This window comes from Bufo bufo, chromosome 2 (assembly GCF_905171765.1).
Source record: "Bufo bufo chromosome 2, aBufBuf1.1, whole genome shotgun sequence".
NCBI lineage: Eukaryota > Metazoa > Chordata > Amphibia > Anura > Bufonidae > Bufo > Bufo bufo.
Genome location: NC_053390.1, coordinates 204,533,012 through 204,560,143, shown reverse-complemented (window position 1 = coordinate 204,560,143; position 27,132 = coordinate 204,533,012). Strand labels below are relative to the sequence as shown.

The 27,132-nt window shown below is 45.1% G+C and overlaps 1 protein-coding gene across 2 annotated transcripts in view; it reads left to right on the top strand.

Moving 5' to 3' along the window:
- Positions 1 to 27,132, top strand: part of WSCD2 (WSC domain containing 2) — a 573,456-nt gene that overhangs the window by 377,138 nt on the left and 169,186 nt on the right. For both annotated transcript variants that reach the window (XM_040416044.1, XM_040416045.1), the window contains one exon: positions 8,361 to 8,475. In XM_040416044.1, coding sequence (XP_040271978.1) covers positions 8,361 to 8,475 — 115 coding nt within the window. The remainder of the gene's footprint in view (positions 1 to 8,360; positions 8,476 to 27,132) is intronic.

Below are 27,132 nucleotides of genomic sequence, written 5' to 3'. Positions count from 1 at the left end.
CTATAGACCTTAAATGCCATATGTATCTTCTGATTTTTATCTCAGTAATATTTTATATTATTTTAAAATCAGTTGTGACATATGCTGGCAATGTGCAGCTGCCCATTTTTATTTTATTGCAAGAACAGGAGGCACTGAAAACTGCAGCCCACAGGTACTTATGGCAGATGGGTGTAATGGGAAAAAAGGTGCGGTGTGAATATAAATTCTGGGCCTGATACAGAGAGTACGGACTTCAACAAGCTTTGGCAACAAAGTCTCAGTCTTAATACCTGACCAAAGTACCCTTAACAGAACTGATGACTCACAAAGGTGACTGAGAAAAGCACACAGGAGAGGATTTCTCAAAACTGTTGTAAAAGAAAACTGGCTTAGTTGCCCATAGCAGATTACATCTTAAATTTTTCAGAGCTCCTTTGGAAAATGAAAGGCGGAATCTAATTGTTGTGGGCAACTAAGCCAGTTTTCCCTGAGAAGTCTCCACTCCAATTTTTATGTGCTAAGACATTAAGGGGTCCCTGAAATTTCAAAAACCTTTTGATATGTCATGGTAACATATCAAAACTTTTATTATTGGAGTCCGAGTGCTGAGACCCCAACTGATCGCTAAAACCCGGAGAAAGATGCACTCACATAGACTTGTAGGAGACAAGCTCAGTAGAAAGTTTGTGGGGGGGAATTACAGGGGCGGATTGGGAAGTTAAAGTGGTCCAGGAAAAAAAAACTAAAAGTGGCCCCATGTTGTAGGCCGGTCGAAAATTGACAGAAGATGGGCCAAAACAAGTAAGCAGAGATAATAGAAATAGGCAGGGCCTGTAATGCAATAGTGCAGTATAGAGTACCGCCTCATCAGAACCAAATACCACAGGGCAGCACAAAATCCTGCTTCCCCTCACCTCAGACCTCTGCGTGGGAAAATGGAAGGAATATGGGGTAGACTTAGTACATGAAGGGAGAGAACTAAGCTCCTTTGAATGCCTCCATAATGCCTTCCATATCCCAAACTCAGGCAACTTCTTTCCACCTTCCTCCTACAGATCAAAGCTAACCAAAAGATATTTGAACTGTGGTTCAAACCCACCTTCTCTCTAGCTCCCCTCCGCCCAGTGTATACCATGCTAAACAACAAAAACACATTTGTCAAATATACTCCCTTCCTCACATGGGAAAGAGAACTAGGCACCACATTCTCAACAACCCAGTGGCAAGGTGCTCTACGGTTTATGTCAAAGAATATAACATGTGCGACCCACTATGAATCTTTTGTAAAAACAACATTTAGTTGGTATTTTACCCCAGAGAGGCTAAGTTTTATGTTTTCTGGGGTCACGCATTTATGTTGGAGAGCTTGCGGCCAAAGAGGAATGCTTTTCCACATTTTGTGGGATTGCCTGCTTCTCAGATCACTGTGGTTGGAGGTCTTCTCACTAGCCTCAGAACTATTAAGTAGTACTCTACCACCTTCTCCCGCATTAGCCCTCCTATTTATTGATATAGACAGCATACCCCTTAGAGGTCGGATGGTTATAACCCATGTTTTCCTTTCCACCAAAATGGCGTTCACTTCTAATTAGAAGAGTACTATTGTTCCCTCACTTGCTGTTATCGCCAGATTGACTATAACGTTCCTCTATGAATATTTTTGTCTTGAAAAGCTAATCCAGTTTTCCTACTCCAAGCACCTACTGGAGTGAGACTGTGACTTTTTAGTGACTTTTTAGATAAAGCAAGTTTCACACCAGCAATAAATTCTTCTAGCAGGCTGTTCCGACAGAGTAAGAGCCTTTCAGAAGACATTGTATCTGACACACCCCGAAAAGGCCCCATTGACCGTAATGAGACTTGGGGATCAGGCCTGTTTCCGCCATTAGTGTCGGGATTCAGCTAGATAATTACAACTAATGTCGGAAACAGGGCGGATCCCCGAGTCTCATGGCTATGCCAGATACAATGTGGAAGATATATCAAGACTGGTGCATCCATACGCCAGTCTTTATCTCCCTGCACTAGCGTGAGATGCACCAAATTTGTTAAGAGGCAGATTCCTCTTAACAAATCAGGGGCATCTCTTCCCTTCCATTAGCCAAATACTGAATTCTACTATAACTTTTCTGGCGAAATTTATAGTAAATACAGCGTGCGGCATGAAGCCCTGCAACTTCTGCTAAGCCATGCCCCTTTGTTTTGCCTCTTATTAAGATAATTACTCCAAAATAGGGGCATAATTATCTTCATAAATGTCCCTCAATGTCTTCCGGCAGGCTGTCTGTGTGCTGGAACAGCCTGCTGGAAGAATTTACCGCTAGTGTGAAACTGGCGTATGTCCCTATGTCTGGAATGAAACACAGTAAGATGGCTAACCTCACCCACTTTCCCACCCATATTTCAAAACTGGACGGAGTGGTGTAAAAGTGAGGCAAAAAAGTCAAAAAAGTCCCATTTTGCAACATTTTGACACCAGAATTCTGGAGTGAAGGCATGATAAATCAGGGTCATCTCAGTCTGTCCCCTCCAGTGAGGGGAGCACTCTGTGTGAGCGCTCTTTTCTCCTGGTTATAACGATTAGCAGCGGTCTCAGCATTTAGACCCCCAATGATCAAAACCTTTGATATATCAAAAGTTATTTCTAAAGTACAGGTACACGTTAAATAAAGAAAGAAGACTCTAACTCTAAAAATCTAACACAAAAAATGTACATGTGGTTCTAAAATATGCAGTGTAAAGTGGCAAACTGCATGAGAACATAATGAGACAGGAAAGTGCACTGAAAATATTTGTGAGCTCCTCATTTATTAATGCAACTACCATATTTATCAAGACCCTTAACATGTACAGTATGAAGGGTGAAAAATCAATTTTTCCTTCATATCTATACACTTTAATAGTTTTCTCTTGCAAAATAGTGCAAAAATAATCTGAATATAGAAATTTCAAAAATGCCAACTGCATTAAATAACAAAATATAAATAATATATAAAAGATGGGCTCTAATATACATAGAGGAACCAGAGACACACTTTCTGGGTCAATATTGTAAATGTAATAATGCAAATCTATACCTCAGATCAAAAAGAGGGACATTTAAGGAGCAAAGAGGGAGAGAGGGGCTTGGCTTAAAAAAAGGGAATGTCCCTCCAAAAGAGGGACACTTGGGAGGTCTGCAGAGCATTGCACAAGAACAGGGAGGTGGAAGATATTGAGTGTATCAGTGTATCAATGTACAGCTGGGACTTGTAGTCCTACACATACAACATGCTTCTGAGTATCCCAGCAGTCAGACATGTCACTCAAGGCTGCACTGTTATTCAAGCCCTTTGCAGAGCAGGGGGAGGGGCACAAATATTCATGAGGAAACTCCAGAGATTGTTGCTACTGCAGGTAAACAAGGGGGCAGAAGAAAACCAGTGCAATAAGGAAATATATATATTTTTTGTCTAAAACTTGCTTAGCTTAGGCTACTTTCACATTAGCGGCAGCCTTCTCCGGCAGGCTGTTCCGGCGGGTGAACAGCCTGCCAGATCCATGCTGCCGCTAGTGCACGCGTGCCGCCGGAAGTCCACTGCGGCACCATTCACTACAATGTTCACCGGCCGGAGAAGGCTGCCGCTAATGTGAAAGTAGCCTTAGTTATTTATTGCTGACCATCAGATTTACAGTGCTATAAAAAAAAATTCTTAACTCGGACAACCCTTTTGGGCTGGGCCACACGGTGGCAAGTGTGGTGCTACATAATGATTGTCAATGGAGGTTGCAATCAAACACAAGACATGATGCAACTGCAACTGGGACAGTTGCAAAAAATTCAACAGGGTTGGATTTTTGGTCACAAGTCACATGTCGCACCTGACTTTGTCATCATAGAGCACAATGCAATTAGCGTGTGACTGTGACTTGCCTGTGACATTTCTACCATTTGCCTGGTAGTAGTGTTGATGTTCGTAACCGGTTCGACCCCCAGAGAAGTCTACTGGCAGAGGAAGAGGACAGCCGTGTGTAAATGCTCTGCAGACAAACACCTTCCGTTCTGGAGAAACACCATCTCTGAGACTTCTGCAGCTAAAGAACAATTGCTGCATTAAAGTACTCCAGAGAGAGACAAAGAAGCTAGAGTGTTCAGAATCTACAATGCCGAGTATTGGGGTCAGGCAGAAACACACAACTGCCTCTGACAACTGGTAGAGGAGAAGCCAAGCCCAGAGGCTCAAGCTCTGCCTCCCTTCTAGAAGACAGCATCCGAAAAGCTTACAGTCCGAATAAACGGCATAAAACAAAATATTACAACAGCATATAACATACATTCTCTTAAGATAGTTATGTTCCAACCCCTAACAGTGGCTTAGTGGGTCACTGCATCAGCAGGTCATAGAAAATTGTGCAACCAAAAATATTTTTGGGACTTCTCTCTGTTACTTACTGTTGCACAACTATTTTTGGAGCTTTGATTTGGCTGCCGCCATGAAGCCCCAGCCTTATTGACAATCTGATAATAGCTGTTGGTCAATAATAAGTGTTGCAGAAATCAAAGGCATCAGTGCTTTCTAATAAAACTTAGGGGGAGGGGAATTTATTAACCCCAATGTGTGAAACACAGTGCATTAATTCAATGGATTTTGTATTAATACAGAATCAGACTACAGGGGTTTTGTTTGTATTGAGTAACCATGGAGACACTTAGAGCACAAGTCTATATAGAACACAAAATAGGACAAAAGTATTAAAATTTTATATTTACAATTTTTAATTAAAGGGATTTTCTTTGTGTTAAATACTAATGACCTATCCTCTGGTCAGTGTTTGATCCCCCGTCGATCCTCGAACCTTACCAAGCACAGAGCTGTCCACCATATAGTGGTTGTGTGCTTGGTATTACAGCTCAGGCCCATTCACTTGAACAGGAGTAAGCTGCGGCTAGGCCATGTGACTGATGAACGTGATGTCACTGGCCTTGGAAGAGGCAGGGGTGCAGAGAGTCAGACCCCAACTGATCAGATACTGATAACCTATCTTGTAGATAAGTACTAGATCAGTATTAAACACTCAGACAACCCCTTTAAGATGACTTACCGTATTTTCCGTCGTATAAGACGACTTGGCGTATAAGACGACCCCCAACTTCTCCATTTAAAATATAGGGTTTGGGCTATACTCGCCGTATAAGACTACCCCTGAATGCCCAGCCCTCTCTGTCTTCAAGACGATATTCTCCAATCCAGAGAACTGACTGGGATCTGTGGATGGCACTGTTATGAGGAGGGGGATCTGTGAATGGCACTGTTATGGGGAGGGGGATCTGTGGATGGCATCGTTATGGGGAGGGGGATCAGTGGATGACACTGTTATGGGGAGGGAGATCAGTGGATGACACTGCTATGAGGGGGATCTATGGATGACACTATATAGCATCTTATGCTATATGTGTCATCCACAGATCCACCCCATGACAGTGTCATTCACAGATACCCCTCCCTATAACAGTGTCATCCACAGATCCCCCCATGACAGTGCCATTCACAGATCCACCTCTCCATAACAGTGCCATTCACAGATCCCCCCATGACAGTGCCATCCACAGATCCCCCTCCCCATAACAGTGCCATCCACAGATCCCCCCAATGACAGTGCCATCCACAGATCCCCCTCCCATAACAGTGTCATCCACAGATCCCCCCCTAAACAGTGCCATCAACAGATCCCCCCTAAACAGTGCCATCCACAGATCCCCCTCCCCATAACAGTGCCATCCACATATCCCCCTCCCCATAACAGTGTCATCCACAGATCCCCCCATGACACTGCCATCCACAGATCCACCTCCCCATAACAGTGCCATCCACAGATCCCCCTCCCCGACGCTCACAGGAGTGTACATTTATTAACTGTAATCCATAACTTTAACTTTAAATCAGCGCTCGGGCGTACGGGCGGTGCGCACTCACTGACGTCACGTGCCTGCTCCTCCCACCAGGCGGCGCAGGCACGTGACGTTAGTGAGTGAGCGCCGCCCACACTGCCTGTTACCGGAGCTAAGAGTAAGGTACCCTAGTAAAGAGATGAGCACTGATTTAAAGTTATGGATTACAGTTAATAAATGTATACTCCTGTAAGCGGCAGGACCCTGTATATTCTAACCCCCAGGCAAGTGTCCCCGTCAACATGGGAATATACCATCGGATCTGAGTATACCTGGCGTACCCGACTTTTGAAAATAATTTCTAGTGTTAGAAAGTAGTCTTATACACCAGAAAATACGGTATATTTATTTGCAATGGTGGACCTAATCTTTAAGATTTTTACATTGCTGTGATTTACTATTATGTAAGAGTAAGGGTCTAAACTTTACAGAACGGGTGAGGATACATCCACATTTCCGTTCCGCGGCCCCACAAAAAAAAAAACATTTCTATAATAAGGCCGACCATGTGCGGTCCGCAAAATGCGGAACGCACACGGCCGGTGTCCGTGTTTTGCGGACGTGTGAATGGACCCTAACTTGAAGACATATCACCTATAAAATGTCTCTTCCAATGTAAAGTGTATTGCTTGTGCAGTCCTCCTTTTTTGAGTTATGCCTCATGACTGTAACGGACCGTTCAGCACACAGCTCCGTTCAGACGATATTCCCCTTTCCAATGCACAGGCAGCTACTGCAAGCACCAGTCTGCCGAACTGCAAACTACATGAATCCTTCAACTCCGGAACAGGAAACACACGAACACTGGAAACAGCTGAACAGGAAAAGCATACAATCGGCTTACACTCCTGGCAATCAGCATACAATCCAATTCCCCCAAGAACGAGACGACACTTCGCTTGAGGGTTAAGCAGAACTGACTGTACTGGCACGTACAGCCTCTTTTATTCACAATCCACAAACATAGTACTGCCCACAGGGTTTTGAAATACAACCAATCAATATATTACAACACATACAATGTAAGTACAGCAGCCAATCGGACACAATGGGACAATGGCACAATGGGACAATAGAAACACACCCAGCATATTCCTCCCCTCTGTCTAGGAGATAATTGAGTCAATTTCTGTATCTACTCAACTATTTCCTAAGCTGAAAAGTTACTCTTCTTATAAATTGTTACAACTTTGTGAGTTTACATTGTCCATACATATAACTTATATCAATTTAACCAGTATAACTTGGGGACAAACCTATCCAAAATTCACTTGAATAGGTTCAGGGGTTTAAAAGTTAGTAAAAGTATCTTAAAGGGCCATAATCCAGGGGCAGGAGGCTGGCAAACAGCCCCCTCCAAAACACTGTGGCGAAGTGTCTTTCGCCACAATGACATTTACATTTCTTAGGCTATATGCAAGCTTTGTCTATGTCGGGGGTTTCGATGGCACTAATCTCACTTATGAAGAGAATCCCATTTTGATTTTCTTGCGATTAAAACAATGGAGACGAGAGTCCAACAGACCCTGTGATAGATATGTTGCCATTCAGATCCGTTATCCAGTGGATCTGACAGTGTCAAAGCTTCTGTCTTAAACGGAAGCTGTAATGCAAGTGTGAAAATAGCCTTACAATTGGCGCTCAGAATCTGAATACATAGGGCCACTTTCTCATCATTAATGTTGAGCGAATTGAAGTCCACAAAGTGGACTGTTATCCGAATTTCAGGGAAAATTCGATTTGCTGTGAAGCCGAATTTCCTTTTGCTTCATGGTAGCGAATCGATTTTCCCTGAATGGCAGTAAAAAATAAAAAAAGTAATACTTACCTCCTCCGTTTGAGCGTATAAGGTCACCACGCCAGCCGATGTAATGATGTCATCACGGGCCCTGCTAGATTTTGCGCTAGGTCTTCAATTAAGATTTATTAAATGATTTTTATTTATTTTTTACACTGTATTATTACTGTCAAATGCCGTGATCAGCTATGAATGCGGCATCTGAGGGGTACAATGACGGGGGTGGCGCAATCGCAAAGAAATGCGCTTCGTGACAAAGTAATTAATCACAAAGCACATTTTTTCTCTAAAATTAGTCGAAGCAGCCAAATCGAGTTTTGCAATACTTCACTCATCATTACTCATGTGTTGTCAGTTGCAATTTGTAGTCAGAAAAGGACAAAACAAGCAAAACATATAGAAAGGGCCAATTTCTGGCAACTTAGCGTGCAAGTGGTTAATTGTACAGTAACAGCTTCCCATATCACTGTTGGCATATTCAGTCGTACGGCTAGATGAATAACCTACAGTACAATACAAGATCTTCAGAAATATTATACAAAGCAATTTTCAGAGATCAATATTCACATGGAGGTTTCTAACAATGTACCGCATGAGTTCCTCTTGCAGACTGTCTTTAACATGTCGTGTTTCTGTTGTTTTTTTTTGCAGCAAAGTATATTGGATGCTACATGGATGACACGCGGCAGAGAGCGCTCCGTGGAGTGTCCTTTTTTGACTACAAAAAGATGACAGTGTTCCGTTGCCAGGACAACTGTGCTGAACGGTAGGGTGGTGATTGCTGAACGAATAGAGCTTTATTAGTTTGTGCACATCAACAAATTCTTTTCTCTTGCCAAAACCCGATCCCTATTTTATGATTTAATTCCCCGTGTTGAACTGTAAGATTTATGCAGCATTTATGCTAAGCGGAATCCTCCATAAGACTTAAAGGGAATCTGTCACCACATACCTGCATATAAATCCAAATGACTTTGTAGATGTGTGCTTGGCAGTTGCATCCAGCACACTGTGCCCAATTTTTACCCTTAGACACATTACTGATATATTTGCATGTTTATTTTATGTCGGTGCAACAGGGGCGTCGCTGGTGCACCTTGTTGCACCTAAAGCTCAAGTCACTTTCCCTGCTGGTCTCACCCCCTACTTTGAGAGACAGGGTCAGGCAGCATAGGCGAAATTATGCCTGGCATTGAACTCTCATACCTTTGCGATCGGTGCATGCGCAGTACAGGTCTGAAGCAGGCTGGACAAGCTACGAGCTTGAACTGCGCATGCGCCAATTGCAGAGGCAAAGAGTTTAGGGCCAGGCATGACTACTGTACTCTGTCTGGCAGCAGGGAAGGGGGAGGCCCGGCCAGCAGGGAAAGTAAATTGAGCTATGTGTGCAACCAGGTGCAAAAATAACACCCTAGTTGCACCAAGGGGCCCATAAAATAAAGATGCAAATATCTCGGGAATGGGCCCAACAATCAAGATGGGGAAAGCTGCATTGTTTTCAGCTGCCAAGAGCACATCTACAAAGTCATTTGGATTTAGATGCAGGTATGTGGTGACAGATTCAATTCAAATAATGGAGAAAAAGTTGTATACTGAATATTAAAATGATAAGGAAGTAAATAAAATGTTTTAAAAAATAGGAATTACTGTACGTTTTGGACAGGACACTGGCAATCAGCAGCAGTACTTGGCAGTTTAATAGACATGTGTTTTCCCCTGAGAGCATAAATAGATAGCCGGCCCTGGAAAACTGCTCTATTTTTGTATGGATAGCTTAGCTGTGTCAGGGTCTTGTGGGGAATTACTTGGGGAAATTTGTAGTTATAGGATACATAGCTATTGTCCATACTGACTCCCATAAGGTTTTACATTAGTCATAGATTCAATGAACACTTAACTGTTGTTGAAATCCAATTACCCTAATTCCCTCTTGTCTATACTGTAGAGGAGTGAGAAGTTGACAGAGGAGATTTGTTGCTTCGAAACACCTATTTGTGTGTTGCTTTGAGCACTTTATCGTAATTATTTTAGAGTGTGTATATATATATATATATATTTATATATTATACACACACTTGGACACACCCACATAAAATAGTGGATTTTTTTTATTTTCTTTACTTTGCACCATTACATTCTTTAAAATTACTAAATAAATTATACTTTTTCTGTTATCCTCTAAAAAAAAAGCCCATACAATGCACTGGTATATATATAGATATATAGATGTCTGTAGATACCAGCATTGTGTATGGGAAGAATACTATTCAGGTTTGTAGTCAGAGAAAATCTTGTAAATACTGATAACTAGTAGGGGTACAGCAGATCCTAGGTACAAGGCCAAGTAGAAACAATCTGGAAAAAAAATTTGTAATAAAATTTAAATATACAGGAGTGTTCTCAAGCACTCAGAATGCTGAAGTTTTAGACGCCGGTCTTCATAAGCCTGCGCTGGCGGTGGATCCGTTGAAGTTATGTACAGGCGCCAGCCTCTACATAACTTCAGAATATCTAGACTCGGTCTAAATGTAAGCCAGCTTCCTTGCTGTCTTACATTTAGACCATGTTCTACGCCTAAAACAGGTATAGAAAATGATGAATGAGACGTGCCTGCTGGCCCATCCCCTTCCCTGCCCAGGCCACACCCACTTTTTTAGACCTGGCGTGAGCGGAAAAAAGTCCCAGATTGCGGCGCAAATAACATTTGTGCCACAGTCTGCGCCAGAAATATACCTAATATAGGCCTATTTCTGATTGTAAATGACCCCCATAGTGTTTTATGTCTGGACATGGGAATCACAATGTGAGTCTCAAATGAATGCAGAAAGTTTCTTCCTATCCACACATAAGATGCTGTGCTAGTTAAAGAGTATTAGTCATATGACACAGTTGAGGACCAAGGAGAGGATAACTCACAACTACACTCACTAGCAATAAGATTACTGTCATTGGAATTTACACCATGTGCCTTTCTGTTACAATGGTAGATCATGGCTGCTGCTGCCTGGCTGTCCTGGGTAGGCACGGGCGCCATTCTATTCACTCTGTGTGTTGCATTTCCATCCCTGGTGCAGCAGTCCCGGATGCCGGTTTCCTGTGTGTGTATCAGAGATATTAGTAACTGAAACTCAAATCACCCAGAAGTACTGCAAGGGTTAATTATTTCTAGCTCGGTGTGCAGCTGTTTGACAAATATGCTAATCAACTCCATATGTGCCTGAGCAATAGGTTTCACTAGCTTGCTAGATCCTACAAAGGTGCTACAATCTGCATGTCTAACTGTATGCCAACCTCTGCCTGATTCCCGGATTATGACTCTCCGCTACCTGACCTGACTTGTGCCTGTTTACCATACTGACCCTGTGTGGCCTGTCTTGGCCTTTGGACTGTTTCACGGATTTGCACGTACTCTGGTTGCCCTGACTTCTGCCTGTTCCATGACTAAAAGTTATGCAGCACCACACCTGAACTATTCCAAAAGGTAGCAGCCTGGTGGCTCTCCTGCAGCGAAGTCCAGATCTTTGTGTAAGACTTAAAGGGAGAAAACCAAGGCACTGCCTGGATAACACCTTCAGGCCTAGCCCAAAGTCAAACTGGTTGGTTGGTGAAGTGGTTCCACACGCATTGCCCGTGACACTTTCTAACTAGCCAAAGAATATATTTTTTTGTGTGAACTGCTTTTTAAATAATTTCAACATGCTAGTAGTGTTGTTGATCGTGAATATTCTAATCGGGAATTTTTATCATGAATATTGGCGCTTCGAGAATTTGCGAAGATATAGAATATAGTGCTATATCTTCGTAATTACAAATATTCTAGATTTCTTTTCATCAGTACCCTCCCTTCTTGGTTGTGGGCCAATGAGAAGGCTGCAATATCTTTGCCTGAGCTTAGCAACATCCTTAGCAACCAATAGGAAAGTTGCCTACCCCTTTACTATATAAGAAACTCCCCAGCAGCCATTTTCTGCTGTTTTTTGAAGTTCTGAGAGAGAGAACAGTATCATTACTGTGCTCTGTGCTTTGCTGAGTCATCTGGATCCTTATTCAATTACATTAGATAGTTAGCTCATATATATAATACAGATAGTTAGTGGGAGATAGTCAGTGTAGGTTAGATAGTGATATAGTGTAGCTGATCCCCAGTGCAGGGTGTTAGGTAGTGTAATAGGAATTACTGTGCTGTGATGGGGATTGGTAATGTGGGTCACTGAGTGAGCAGAGACTGGCGGTAATCTGCCCTGGTGCCAGCGCTTCAGCTGGGGGGACCTGCAGATAGACAAGCCTGGGACAAGGGGACAAAGGAGGGCAGAGGCCAACTGTGCTCTGCCCAGTTGCCAGCACTTCCGCTGGAGCAACCGGGGTATAGTCCTGCCCGGTGACAAAGGGAAAGTTAGGGCAGAGGCCAGCGGCGCTCTGCCCAGATGCCAGCTCTTCTACTGGGAGGGGGTCAGAGGAAGCTAACGGCTCCTTTACTGACCTCAGTAGGGGTTAGCTGTGGAGGGTAGGGATCGCTTACCTCCTCCTCCTGGTACTCACACTGCCTCTGGAGATCTGGGCCGACTGCCCAGCATCCCTGTAGTGCCGGTAGAGAGACTTCGGTCCCATCTCCCCCTGCCTGCTGGGAGTCCTCCCAGGACCAGTCTATGAGGTCCGCGACCTCCGGTACTTCTGGTTCCTGTTGGGGGAGAGGACCGACTGTCTCTTCTCCCATGAATACACACTGGCGCTGGGGAGTAAGGACGGCACCTTTCTCTCCCTGTAACTCACACTACCGCTGGGGAGCGAGGGCGGTACCTTCAGCTCCCTGGCACTCACTTGGTTGCTGGGGAGAGAGACCAACTATCTCTGCTCCCTGCAGGACACACTGCCACTAGGGAGGAAGGACAGCACCTTCAGCTCCCTGTGGATCACTTAGCTGCTGTCGAGAGGGACTAACTGTCTCCTCTCCTAAGGGTACACACTGCCACTGGAGAGAGAGACCGGTTGTCTCTGCTCCCAATACAATACTCGGCTGTTGGGGAGGAAGGACGGCACCTTCATCTCCCTGTAACTCACACTGCCTCTGGGAAGTAGGACGGCACCTTCAGCTCCTGGGAATTTGCTCGGCCGCTGGGGTATCTTCCTCCTGTCTACCGCTGCCATGGCCTGCAGATACTCTCTGATCCTCCACTTCACAATCTGTACAAGGTTTTCCGCGGGGTTGGGTCCCAAGAGAGACAGCACCCCATTAACCTCTCTATCAAACTCCTCCTGAGTGTAGCAGGGCTCCATGCTTGGTCTGCTGATTTTGATTCCTTTGTAGATTGGGGAGCTGTACGGGTACTAGCGTTGCCCTCAATTTGTAATCAAGGAACTGGTGTTGCCTTGTAGCTGTCCTTCTCGGCAGTGAGAATGATCCCGTTGCTTGCCACCAATTGTAACGGACCGTTCAGCACACAACTCCATTCAGACGATATCCTCCTTTCAGATTGACAGGCAGCTACTGCAAGCACCAGTCTGCCGAACTGCAAACTACACGAATCCTTCAACTCTGGAACAGGAAACACCCGAACACTGGAAACAGCTGAACAGGAAAAGCATACAATCAGCTTACACTCCTGGCAATCAGCATACAATCCAATTCCCCCAATAACGAGACGACACTTCGTTTTGAGGTCAAGCAGAACACTTTAATGGGTTATTTTCCAGCCTTTTATGCAGGTCTCCTAGCAAGGGACACTCCCCCTGGGGCCCTTGTAAAAGACTGTGACAGTTTATATTTTAGCCTATCACATGCATTTACAGTATTTGAAACCTTCCCAGCAATTGTACACAAAATCCCCTTCCCTCTGTCTGTAACGCAATCAACAAAATACAATGAGCATTGTCTGTGACGCAATTAACTAACACATTGGCATTGTCTGCGACGCAAACAACAAAATACAATTACCAAACGTAATGGGCTAACTTAATCACTCACAGAAAGAAAACACACATTTTTCCCCCAAACACAGAAAACACCCCAAAACCCCACATATCCCCATAATGTATACATCCATGGATAGCTCTGATCTGGGTGAACAACATATCCAAAAATCACCCAGATCCGAGCAGGGGTTCCAGAATTCCATGGAAGTCACATTTGGCCGGCCGCAAGCATGGCTTTCCTGCCCAAAACAGTTCCACAGATTTAAGCTGTGCGGCCAGTCTGTCTTCTCCTTCAAAGTTAGTATGGGCCATAATCCTGAGGCAAGAGGCTGGCAAACAGCCCCCTCCAAAATACTGTGGCGAACTGTCTTTCGCCACAATATAGTACATGCCAGTATATGTCAAACAAAGCAAGCTGGAACAAGCTCTGTACCTCACATGGATTCAGAGCTCACACCATTCAATTCCTCCAGTTGTTCTGCTAGATTCTCTCCAGGCTGGCAGTGTGTCCTTTCTAAAGCAGCTTTCTGACTGTAACTGTCACAGCTTTAAAAATTGATGAGTGGTGGCAGTTGAAGGGTGCAACTGAGCATGTGCGACCACCTTAGTAGATGGTCTTGTGCATTACTATAGAGAGTGAAAAGCAGAGGGTATTGTTAAAATGAAATAAAGAGAATATCTCACAGCTGGAGCAATTTTGTAATAGAAAGTAAATTGCAAAAGTAACTATCTTTTCCTGGTGAATTATATTAAAATATCATTTAAGGGTGGCGGCACAGCATCTTTATTGTAAGATCAGAGGCTAAACTACAGTACAAACAATACGTCATACCTCTATGGAGAGAAAAAGAAGTTGCAGAACTAGGTATACCCTTAAAGGGTGTCTGTCAGCTCCATTCTGCCTTTTACATGTATTTCCAGTACTTGATGATAATAAATTTCATATGGCATTTGTCATGCAGAGAAACTGAATATACAGCACTTACCAATGTATTGTTATTGTCCTGGCATCGCATGTGTGTATATGTAAGTGTGCCAAAATAAGCACTAGTAAATGGTGGAATATTGGTCAGAGAGGGGAGGCTGCCCTGTACTACATGCTATAGTACAGAAGGCTGACAGAGGAAGGAGTGGGCAGAGGTTTTACTGATATCTCTGTAGGTCTAGGGGCATGTGACCACGGCAGCCAATGACTGGCTGCAGCAGTGATGTATCATCCATGTAGCATCTCACTGGGTCACATGCCACACAGGTGACACATCACCACTGGGGCCCTCATCAAAATTGATGCTAAAGATTACCATAAAATTTGTTTTTTAAAAAAGGCACAAAATAGCCACATGAGTGGGGTTAGCACGGGAGGAGGAGGTTGTGAAGAAGTGTGTGTATGGGGGGGAAAGGGCATATAAAAATTTACTGTGGAGCCCAGTCAGTTCTATCTGCGCCCCTGATCCATGGATTTTTGTGTGTTTTTCCTCTGACTATGAGTCAGTGGAAAATCGACAGAGACTTGCACTACTTTGGTTGGTGATGAAGCCCAAACACAGAAGTTATAGGCTTGTTAAAACCACTGACAGAACACAGATGCCATTAGTGTTCTATCATGGATTTACACTGACCGTTGGTAGGAAATTCTCTGGGAATTTGTTTTCAGCTCAGCAGTGCACATGGAACACTGAGGACACAGTAAATGCAGTACCCCAGACCTAAGGGCATCTGCAATTGTAAATAGTTATTTTTGGTTATTTTATGTATTTGTAATTTGTTGGGCATATCTACCAGCAGGAGAAGGTATGATTGGTAAGGAACAGGGCTTACTAGCCTGTTCCTCCCCTCTAAGTAGGAGTGGGCTGGCCCTGCTCCATGCCAGGAGAGGGAGTTTTTTTGTAGATACAGAGGGGAGAGGAATCAGTGGCTAGAGCTCCTACTCCTGGGAACAATATATGATTTTTCAGAGACACCTATAACATTTAGCTTTAAGAAAGCATCTATATAACAAGACAGCAGAGTGAGCACCAAAATACAGCGTTACAAGCACTGCTACAAGGTGAGGCACTAATTCTCAGACACCCATCAACTAAACTACCACTAAGCCAGATAAAGCTCAAGTCTCAAACTTACAGTGGAAAACTATACCAACAAGTGCTAATATATAGTTATTAGGGATGAGTGAACCCGTGAAAGTTCGAGTTTGCCGGGTTAGGCAGAACTTCAAGCCAAAGTTCGGGTTCGGGACCCGAACTTAAACCCCGAACCCGGACCCTATTAAAGTCAATGGGGACCCGAACTTCACTTTATTATTTTCCGTTATAACATGGTTATAACGGAAAATAATAGCATTCTTAAGACAGAATGCTAAATAAAATGGCCATTGAGGGGTTAAAAATAATTTAAAAAAACTCACCTCATCCACTTGATCGTGCAGCCGGTATTCACCGCAGGTCCTTCTATCTTCATTCAGCAGGACCTGCAATGACGTCACCACGCTCACCATGTGGTGAGCGCGGTGACGTAATTGCAGGTCCTTTTGCAGGTCCTGCAGAAAGAAGAAAGAAGAGGATACCGGCTGCGCGACCAAGTGGATGAGGTGAGTTTTTTTTACTATTTTTATCCTCTCAATGGCCATTTTATTTAGCATTCTGTCTTAAAAATTCTATTATTTTCCGTTATAACCATGTTATAATGGGAAATAATAAAATCACCCGAACACCGAACCCAAACCCGAACTCATAAAGATCGGTACGAACCCGAACTTTGCAGTTCGGGTTCGCTCAACTCTAATAGTTATCCAACCTGCCACCATGCCTCCTCAACTGGTGCCAGAAACTACAATTTGAATTTGGTACTGCTGGATGTACCGCAAGTTGTATTCTCTACTGAGTAAAAAAATATTATATTTTCACTTCTGCCTGATTCTTCAAACTGCATTTCCACTGCACCAAACCCCAGGGAGCAATGGGGGAGTACACTGTTACACAACACCTCAACACCTCCCATTTAGTGTTGAGCGAACAGTTCGAGCATAGTTCGGGTCCGTCCCGAATTTTGGGGTGTTCGTGACACGGACCCGAACCCGAACTTTTTCGTAAAAGTTCGGGTTCGTCGTTCGGCATGTATTTTGGCGCATTTTGAAAGGCTGCAAAGCAGCCAATCAACATGCATCATACTACTTGCCCTAAGATGCCATCGCAGCCATGCCTACTATTGGCAAGGCTGTGATTGGCCAAGTGCAGCATGTGACTCAGCCTCTTTATAAGCTTGTGCGCACGTCGGGACGTGCTCACTCCCGATGTGAATAGAACAGGGATAGACGCAGCTGATGCTAGGGCGAGAATAGGCAGGGATAATTGAATAACTGGAAGCAAATTTCTCTCCTCCACCTGTGATTCATCTGAACAACTGCAGCTGAGCTGCTTTTTTGATAGGGATTGGCTATTTTTAGAGTGGCCAGAGTGATTTTTCCATCCACATGTACCTGGGCTGACCGCCGGCCGCCATTTTGCGACTTGTAGTGCTGCAGCAGAAGCTGCCACAGTGTGCATTCCAAAGCTCCAAACAAGTCAGACATCTACACCTGGGATTCAGACCAATAGCGATTTAGCAGCACAGTCCAAGGCTATTTTTTTTAAAGGTTGTGCAGACCATTTTGTGGCACATGTTACTGGGCTGATAGGCGGCGGCCATCTTGGGACTAGTGCTGCAGCACAATCTCTCCCAACGTCCATTAATCACTTGTAATAGTGGTCTGTGCCATAGAAATCCTACATCAGGGACTTGGGTGTGCTTGTGTCACCCCTACTAATACCAGTCCACCTGTAATCCATACAGTGAAAAGCCATAAAGTATTCCAGTGAGGGAATTTTTTTTTTATTTAAAAAAGGCCAAGTTAGTTTATCTGGCGTTCAATATACTAGATACAGTTAGGCCTGCGTTTCATACATCTGGAATTAGCAAACTAATGTGCTGGGGTTGGGAAAACATATATGTACCCATACTAGAATCTGTCAAAGAAAGCGGTACTCACATATAACAGTCATTCCATCTGTAATCCATACAGTCAAAAGACTGAAAGTATTCCAGTGAGGGAATTTTTTTTTATTTAAAAAAGGCCAAGTTAGTTTATCTGGCGTTCAATATACTAGATACAGTTAGGCCTGCGTTTCATACATCTGGAATTAGCAAACTAATGTGCTGGGGTTGGGAAAACATATATGTACCCATACTAGAATCTGTCAAAGAAAGCGGTACTCACATATAACAGTCATTCCATCTGTAATCCATACAGTCAAAAGACTGAAAGTATTCCAGTGAGGGAATTTTTTTTTTATTTAAAAAAGGCCAAGTTAGTTTATCTGGCGTTCAATATACTAGATACAGTTAGGCCTGCGTTTCATACATCTGGAATTAGCAAACTAATGTGCTGGGGTTGGGAAAACATATATGTACCCATACTAGAATCTGTCAAAGAAAGCGGTACTCACATATAACAGTCATTCCATCTGTAATCCATACAGTCAAAAGACTGAAAGTATTCCAGTGAGGGAATTTTTTTTATTTAAAAAAGGCCAAGTTAGTTTATCTGGCGTTCAATATACTAGATACAGTTAGGCCTGTGTTTCATACATCTGGAATTAGCAAACTAATGTGCTGGGGTTGGGAAAACATATATGTACCCATACTAGAATCTGTCAAAGAAAGCGGTACTCACATATAACAGTCATTCCATCTGTAATCCATACAGTCAAAAGACTGAAAGTATTCCAGTGAGGGGATTTTTTTTATTTAAAAAAGGCCAAGTTAGTTTATCTGGCGTTCAATATACTAGATACAGTTAGGCCTGCGTTTCATACATCTGGAATTAGCAAACTAATGTGCTGGGGTTGGGAAAACATATATGTACCCATACTAGAATCTGTCAAAGAAAGCGGTACTCACATATAACAGTCATTCCATCTGTAATCCATACAGTCAAAAGACTGAAAGTATTCCAGTGAGGGAATTTTTTTTATTTAAAAAAGGCCAAGTTAGTTTATCTGGCGTTCAATATACTAGATACAGTTAGGCCTGCGTTTCATACATCTGGAATTAGCAAACTAATGTGCTGGGGTTGGGAAAACATATATGTACCCATACTAGAATCTGTCAAAGAAAGCGGTACTCACATATAACAGTCATTCCATCTGTAATCCATACAGTCAAAAGACTGAAAGTATTCCAGTGAGGGAATTTTTTTTATTTAAAAAAGGCCAAGTTAGTTTATCTGGCGTTCAATATACTAGATACAGTTAGGCCTGCGTTTCATACATCTGGAATTAGCAAACTAATGTGCTGGGGTTGGGAAAACATATATGTACCCATACTAGAATCTGTCAAAGAAAGCGGTACTCACATATAACAGTCATTCCATCTGTAATCCATACAGTCAAAAGACTGAAAGTATTCCAGTGAGGGAATTTTTTTTATTTAAAAAAGGCCAAGTTAGTTTATCTGGCGTTCAATATACTAGATACAGTTAGGCCTGCGTTTCATACATCTGGAATTAGCAAACTAATGTGCTGGGGTTGGGAAAACATATATGTACCCATACTAGAATCTGTCAAAGAAAGCGGTACTCACATATAACAGTCATTCCACCTGTAATCCATACAGTCAAAAGACTGAAAGTATTCCAGTGAGGGGATTTTTTTTATTTAAAAAAGGCCAAGTTAGTTTATCTGGCGTTCAATATACTAGATACAGTTAGGCCTGCGTTTCATACATCTGGAATTAGCAAACTAATGTGCTGGGGTTGGGAAAACATATATGTACCCATACTAGAATCTGTCAAAGAAAGCGGTACTCACATATAACAGTCATTCCATCTGTAATCCATACAGTCAAAAGACTGAAAGTATTCCAGTGAGGGGATTTTTTTTATTTAAAAAAGGCCAAGTTAGTTTATCTGGCGTTCAATATACTAGATACAGTTAGGCCTGCGTTTCATACATCTGGAATTAGCAAACTAATGTGCTGGGGTTGGGAAAACATATATGTACCCATACTAGAATCTGTCAAAGAAAGCGGTACTCACATATAACAGTCATTCCATCTGTAATCCATACAGTCAAAAGACTGAAAGTATTCCAGTGAGGGAATTTTTTTTATTTAAAAAAGGCCAAGTTAGTTTATCTGGCGTTCAATATACTAGATACAGTTAGGCCTGCGTTTCATACATCTGGAATTAGCAAACTAATGTGCTGGGGTTGGGAAAACATATATGTACCCATACTAGAATCTGTCAAAGAAAGCGGTACTCACATATAACAGTCATTCCATCTGTAATCCATACAGTCAAAAGACTGAAAGTATTCCAGTGAGGGAATTTTTTTTATTTAAAAAAGGCCAAGTTAGTTTATCTGGCGTTCAATATACTAGATACAGTTAGGCCTGCGTTTCATACATCTGGAATTAGCAAACTAATGTGCTGGGGTTGGGAAAACATATATGTACCCATACTAGAATCTGTCAAAGAAAGCGGTACTCACATATAACAGTCATTCCATCTGTAATCCATACAGTCAAAAGACTGAAAGTATTCCAGTGAGGGGATTTTTTTTATTTAAAAAAGGCCAAGTTAGTTTATCTGGCGTTCAATATACTAGATACAGTTAGGCCTGCGTTTCATACATCTGGAATTAGCAAACTAATGTGCTGGGGTTGGGAAAACATATATGTACCCATACTAGAATCTGTCAAAGAAAGCGGTACTCACATATAACAGTCATTCCATCTGTAATCCATACAGTCAAAAGACTGAAAGTATTCCAGTGAGGGGATTTTTTTTATTTAAAAAAGGCCAAGTTAGTTTATCTGGCGTTCAATATACTAGATACAGTTAGGCCTGCGTTTCATACATCTGGAATTAGCAAACTAATGTGCTGGGGTTGGGAAAACATATATGTACCCATACTAGAATCTGTCAAAGAAAGCGGTACTCACATATAACAGTCATTCCATCTGTAATCCATACAGTCAAAAGACTGAAAGTATTCCAGTGAGGGGATTTTGCTTATAAAAAATAATATATTTCATTGTGGTGCGAGTTGAATCGCAACAATGAAGAAAAATACTATTAAGGGACGAGGACGCGGTCGTGGTGGTGTCCGTGGAGCCTCTGTTGCTGGTAGAGGACGTGGCCGTTCGGCCCCAGGCGCACACAGTAGGGAACGAACTCCCTCAACTAGCCGGCAGAATGTACCGCAATATCTCGTGGGGCCCAATGCCGCTCTTAGGATGGTAAGGCCTGAGCAGGTACAGGCATTAATCGATTGGGTGGCCGACAGTGCTTCCAGCACGTTCACCACATGGTCTTCCACCCAGTCTTCTGCGGAAAGCGCACAGGTGGCACCTGAAAACCAAGCCCATCAGTCTGTCACATCACCCCCAAGCATATCAGGGAAACGGTCTGAGCCACAAGTTATGCAGCAGTCTCTTCTTCTGTTTGAAGACTCTGCTTCCAGGGTTTCCCAGGGGCGTCCACCTAGCCCTTCCCCAGTGGAGGAAGACATACCATGCACTGACGCACAACCACTTATGTCTCCAGATGAAGAGGACATGGGAATACCACCACAGCAGAGTCACCGACTCTCTGATGATGACGAAACACAGGTGCACACTGCCGCGTCTTTTTGCAGTGTGCAGACTGAACAGGAGGAGGTCAGGGAGGGAGACTGGGTGGAAGACGATGCAGAGGACGATGAGGTCTTAGACCCCACATGGACTGAAGGTCGTGGCGATGACTTTCACAGTTCAGAGGAAGAGGTAGTGGTGAGACCGAGACAACAGCGAAGCCAAAGAGGGAGCAGGGGGCCAAAGCAGACGAGCCGCCGCCCCCAGAGTTCGCCTGCTACTGGACATCGCCAACAGGGACCCAGCCCCACAAAGGCAGCTTCAAAGAGTTCCCTGGCATGGCACTTCTTTAAACAATGTCCTACCGACAAGACCCGAGTGACTTGCACGCTCTGCCATCAGAGCCTGAGGCGAGGCATTAACGTTCTGAACCTCAGCACAACCTGCATGACCAGGCATCTACATGCAAAGCATGAACTGCAGTGGGGTACACACCTTAAAAACCAGGCACTCGCTGAGGCTCCCCCTGCTCCCTCTACCGCTGCTGCCTCGGCTTCCGCCTCGAGAGGAATGTTGCCACCTGCCGAGCAGCAAACAGAGGATGTGCCACCGACACCACCACCACCGCCACCGTCAACTAGCGTCTCCACTATATCACACAGCAGCGTTCAGCTCTCAATATCTCAAACCTTAGAGAGGAAGCGCAAATTCCCCCCGAGTCACCCTCGAGCCCTTGGCCTGAACGCCAGCATTTCTAAACTGCTGGCCTTTGAAATGCTGTCATTCCGGCTGGTGGACACAGACAGCTTCAAACAGCTGATGGCCATGGCTGTCCCGCAGTATGTGGTTCCCAGCCGCCACTACTTCTCCAAGACAGCCGTGCCTTCCCTGCACATGCAAGTGTCCGATAAAATCAAGTGTGCACTGCGCAACGCCATTTGTGGCAAGGTCCACCTAACCACAGATACGTGGACCAGTAAGCACGGCCAGGGACGCTATATCTCACTAACTGCACACTGGATGAATGTAGTGGCGGCTGGGCCCCCGGCGGACAGTTCCTTGGCGCACGTCCTTCCGCCCCCTAGGATCGCAGGGCATCATTCTCTGCCTCCTGTAGCCTCCTCCTCCTACTCGGCTTCCTCCTCCACTGCTTCCACCAGCTCATCCGGTCAGCCACACACCTTCACCACCAACTTCAGCACAGCCCGGGGTAAACGTCAGCAGGCCATTCTGAAACTCATATGTTTGGGGGACAGGCCCCACAGCGCAAAGGAGTTGTGGCGGGGTATTGAACAACAGACCGACGAGTGGTTTCTGCCGGTGGGCCTCAAGCCAGGCCTGGTGGTATGCGATAATGGGCGAAATCTCGTGGCAGCTCTGGGACTAGCCGGTTTGACGCACATCCCTTGCCTGGCGCATGTGCTGAACTTGGTGGTGCAGAGGTTCATTCACCACTACCCCAACATGTCAGAGCTGCTGCATAAAGTGCGGGCCGTCTGTGCGGGCTTCCGCCGTTCACATCCTGCCGCTGCTCGCCTGTCTGCGCTACAGCGGAACTTCGGCCTTCCCGCTCACCGCCTCATATGCGACGTGCCCACCCGGTGGAACTCCACCTTGCACATGCTGGAGAGACTGTGCGAGCACCACTTCACCACCAATGATTGGGCCTCCATGCGAGACCTGTGTGCCCTGCTGCGCTGTTTCGAGTACTCCACCAACATGGCCAGTGGCGATGACACTGTTATCAGCGTTACAATACCACTTCTATGTCTCCTTGAGAAAACACTTAGGGCAATGATGTTAGAGGAGGTGGCCCAGGTGGAGGAGGAGGAGGAGGATGAGGGCTCGTTTCTAACACTTTCGGGCCAGTCTGTTCGAAGTGGCTCAGAGGGAGGTTTGTTTAAGCAGCAGAGGACAGGTTCACAAGTCGCCAGCCAAGGCACTGTACTGGAGGACGAGGAGGATGAGGAGGAGGAGGTGGAGGGGGACGAGGATGACGCAAGTTCACAGCGGGGTGGCAGCCCAGGCCCATCACTGGTGCGTGGCTGGGGGGATACGGTGGACGATGACGATACGCCTCCCACAGAGGACAGCTTGTCCTTACCCATGGGTAGCCTGGCCCACATGAGCGAATATATGCTCCAATGCCTGCGCAACGACAGCAGAGTTGCCCACGTTTTAACGTGTGCAGACTACTGGGTGGCCACCCTGCTGGATCCCCGGTATAAAGACAATGTGCCCACTTTAATTCCTGAACTGGAGCGCGACCGTAAGATGCGCGAGTACAAGCGCACGCTGATAGAGGCGCTCTTGAGAGCATTCCCACATGTCACAGGGGAACAGGTGGAAGGTGAAGGCAGAGGAGTGGCAAGAGGTCGCCAACGCAGCTGTGTCACGGCCAGCTCATCTGAGGGCAGGGTTAGCATGGCAGAAATGTGGAAAAGTTTTGTCTCCACGCCACAGCTATCTGCACCGACACCTGATACGGAACGTGTTAGCAGGAGGCAGCATTTCACTAACATGGTTGAACAGTATGTCTGCACACCCCTCCACATCCTGACGGATGGTTCGGCCCCATTCAACTACTGGGTTTCGAAATTGTCCACGTGGCCAGAGTTAGCATGTTATGCCTTGGAGGTGCTTTCCTGCCCGGCGGCCAGCGTTTTATCTGAACGCGTATTCAGCACGGCAGGGGGCGTCATTACTGACAAGCGCAGCCGCCTGTCCACAGCCAACGTGGACAAGCTGACCTTCATAAAGATGAACCAGGCATGGATCCCACAGGACCTGTCCCTCCCTTGTGCAGAGTAGTCCTTATTAACTGCCTAAAACATGTCTTGTTGTGCTACGGGCCACTTCTTTATTTGATACAAATTTTATGAAACCCACAGTTGAATGAAACTCTTCTCTGTCTGGGCGCCGGGGCCTAACCAGATGAAAGTGGCCGGTTAAACTAACGGGTGACATGAAGCCATAACCTCTGCCATGCTACCTCTGTCTTCTGTCTAGGTGCTGAGGCCTAAGTCAAATAAAGCGGTCTTCTGCTGTGCTGGGGGATATGAAGCTAATCTCTGACCTCTCTCCTCTGTCTGGGTCCAAAGGCCTAAATCACTGAAAGAGGCCTTCTCCTGTGGTGTGTGATATGATGCCAGAATATGTGCTGTGGGGCCTCTCTCCTCTTCCTGGGTGCAGGGGTCAAATAAACTAAATTGTGGCCTACTCCTGTGGTGGTTGATATGATGCCTGATTCTCTGATGTGGAACCTCTCTCCTCTGTTTGGGTGAAGGGGTCAAAGTAACTAAATGGTGGCTTCTCCTGTGGTGGCTGATATGATGCCAGAATATGTGCTGTGGTGCCACTCTCCTCTTCCTGGGTGCAGGGGTCAAAGTAACTAAATGGTGGCTTCTCCTGTGGTGGCTGATATGATGCCAGAATATGTGTTGTGGGGCCTCTCTCCTCTTCCTGGGTGCAGGGGTCAAAGTAACTCAATGGTGGCTTCTCCTGTGGTGGTTAGTATGATGCCAGAATATGTGCTGTGGGGCCTCTCTCCTCTTCCTGGGTGCAGGGGTCAAAATAACTCAATGGTGGCTTCTCCTGTGGTGGCTGATATGATGCCAGAATATGTGCTGTGGTGCCTCTCTCCTCTTCCTGGGTGCGGGGGTCAAAGTAACTCAATGGTGGCTTCTCCTGTGGTGGCTGATATGATGCCAGAATATGTGCTGTGGGGCCTCTCTCCTCTTCCTGGGTGCAGGGGTCAAAGTAACTCAATGGTGGCTTCTCCTGTGCTGATTGATATAAAGCTGATGGTTGTGCCATCTGACATGGTTGCCAGGGTCTGATTCAATGGGGGCCTACTCCTGTGGTGGGTGATCTAAATGCCTGATTCTCTGCTGTGAAACCTCTCTCCTCCGTCTGGGTGTAGGGGTCAAAGTCTTTCAAAGTCGCCTTCTCCTGTGCTGATTGATATGAAGCTGATGGTTGTGCCATCTGACATGGTTGCCGGGGTCCCATTAAATTGTGGCCTACTCCTGTGGTGGTTGATATGATGCCTGATTCTCTGATGTGGAACCTCTCTCCTCTGTTTGGGTGAAGGGGTCAAAGTAACTAAATGGTGGCTTCTCCTGTGGTGGCTGATATGATGCCAGAATATGTGCTGTGGGGCCTCTCTCCTCTTCCTGGGTGCAGGGGTCAAAGTAACTCAATGGTGGCTTCTCCTGTGGTGGCTGATATGATGCCAGAATATGTGTTGTGGTGCCTCTCTCCTCTTCCTGGGTGCGGGGGTCAAAGTAACTCAATGGTGGCTTCTCCTGTGGTGGCTGATATGATGCCAGAATATGTGCTGTGGTGCCTCTCTCCTCTTCCTGGGTGCGGGGGTCAAAGTAACTCAATGGTGGCTTCTCCTGTGGTGGCTGATATGATGCCAGAATATGTGCTGTGGTGCCTCTCTCCTCTTCCTGGGTGCAGGGGTCAAAGTAACTAAATGGTGGCTTCTCCTGTGGTGGTTGATATGATGCCTGATTCTCTGCTGTGAAACCTCTCTCCTCCATCTGGGTGTAGGGGTCAAAGTCTTTCAAAGTCGCCTTCTCCTGTGCTGATTGATATAAAGCTGATGGTTGTGCCATCTGACATGGTTGCCAGGGTCTGATTCAATGGGGGCCTACTCCTGTGGTGGGTGATCTAAATGCCTGATTCTCTGCTGTGAAACCTCTCTCCTCCGTCTGGGTGTAGGGGTCAAAGTCTTTCAAAGTCGCCTTCTCCTGTGCTGATTGATATGAAGCTGATGGTTGTGCCATCTGACATGGTTGCCGGGGTCCCATTAAATTGGGGCCTACTTCTGTGGTGGGTGATCTAAATGCCTGATTCTCTGCTTTGAAACCTCTCTCCTCCGTCCGGGTGTAGGGGTCAAAGTCTGTCAAAGTCGCCTTCTCCTGTGCTGATTGATATAAAGCTTATGCTTGTGCCATCTGACATGGTTGCCGGGGTCTGATTCAATGGTGGCCTACTCCTGTGGTGGGTGATCTAAATGCCTGATTCTCTGCTGTGTAACCTCTCTCCTCCGTCTGGGTGTAGGGGTCAAAGTAACTAAATGGTGGCCTACTCCTGTGGTGGGTGATATGATGCCTGGTTCTCTGCTGTGGGACCTCTCTCCTTTGTCTGGGTGCTGTGGTCAAAATAATAGTAAGTGACCTTCTCCATTGGTGGGTGACTTGAAGCCTGATTCTGTGCTATGGGACCTCACTCCAATTAATATTGTTTAATTTTTATTTATTTTATGTTAACTCATCATTTCCCTATCTACATTTGTTTGCAGGGGATTTAACTACATTTTGCTGCCTTTTGCAGCCCTCTAGCCCTTTCCGGGTGTGTTTTACAGCCTTTTTAGTGCCCAAAAGTTCGGGTCCCCATTGACTTCTATGGGGTTCGGGTTCGGGATGAAGTTCGGGTCGAGTTCGGATCCCGAACCCGAACATTTTTAGAAAGTTCGGCCGAACTCGTCGAACCCGAACATCCAGGTGTTCGCTCAACTCTACTCCCATTCTCTGCTTTGAATCCTTAGGAGCTCACTGCAAGGACAAAAAAATGGACACATGAAGCAACAACGGATCCTTTATGAATATCTTCATGGATCAAACACTGACCGCCTTGTCACGGACGTTGTTACAGACATTGACATGTAAATGAGGACTTCTTAGCTTTCACATTAATAAATACAATTGTATCTGAACTCAGTAGTTTATTATCTACAATAATAAAAGCTCTAAAGAAAAAGATACCATATGTGATCTTAATGTGCGTCTGTCAATGGTGTAAATTAAAATATAGGAAAAAAATAACACAATCATTGAATCCCACTGCACCAGACCACCTGACTTAAATATATACTAGGTCGCAATTGTTTCTTCTA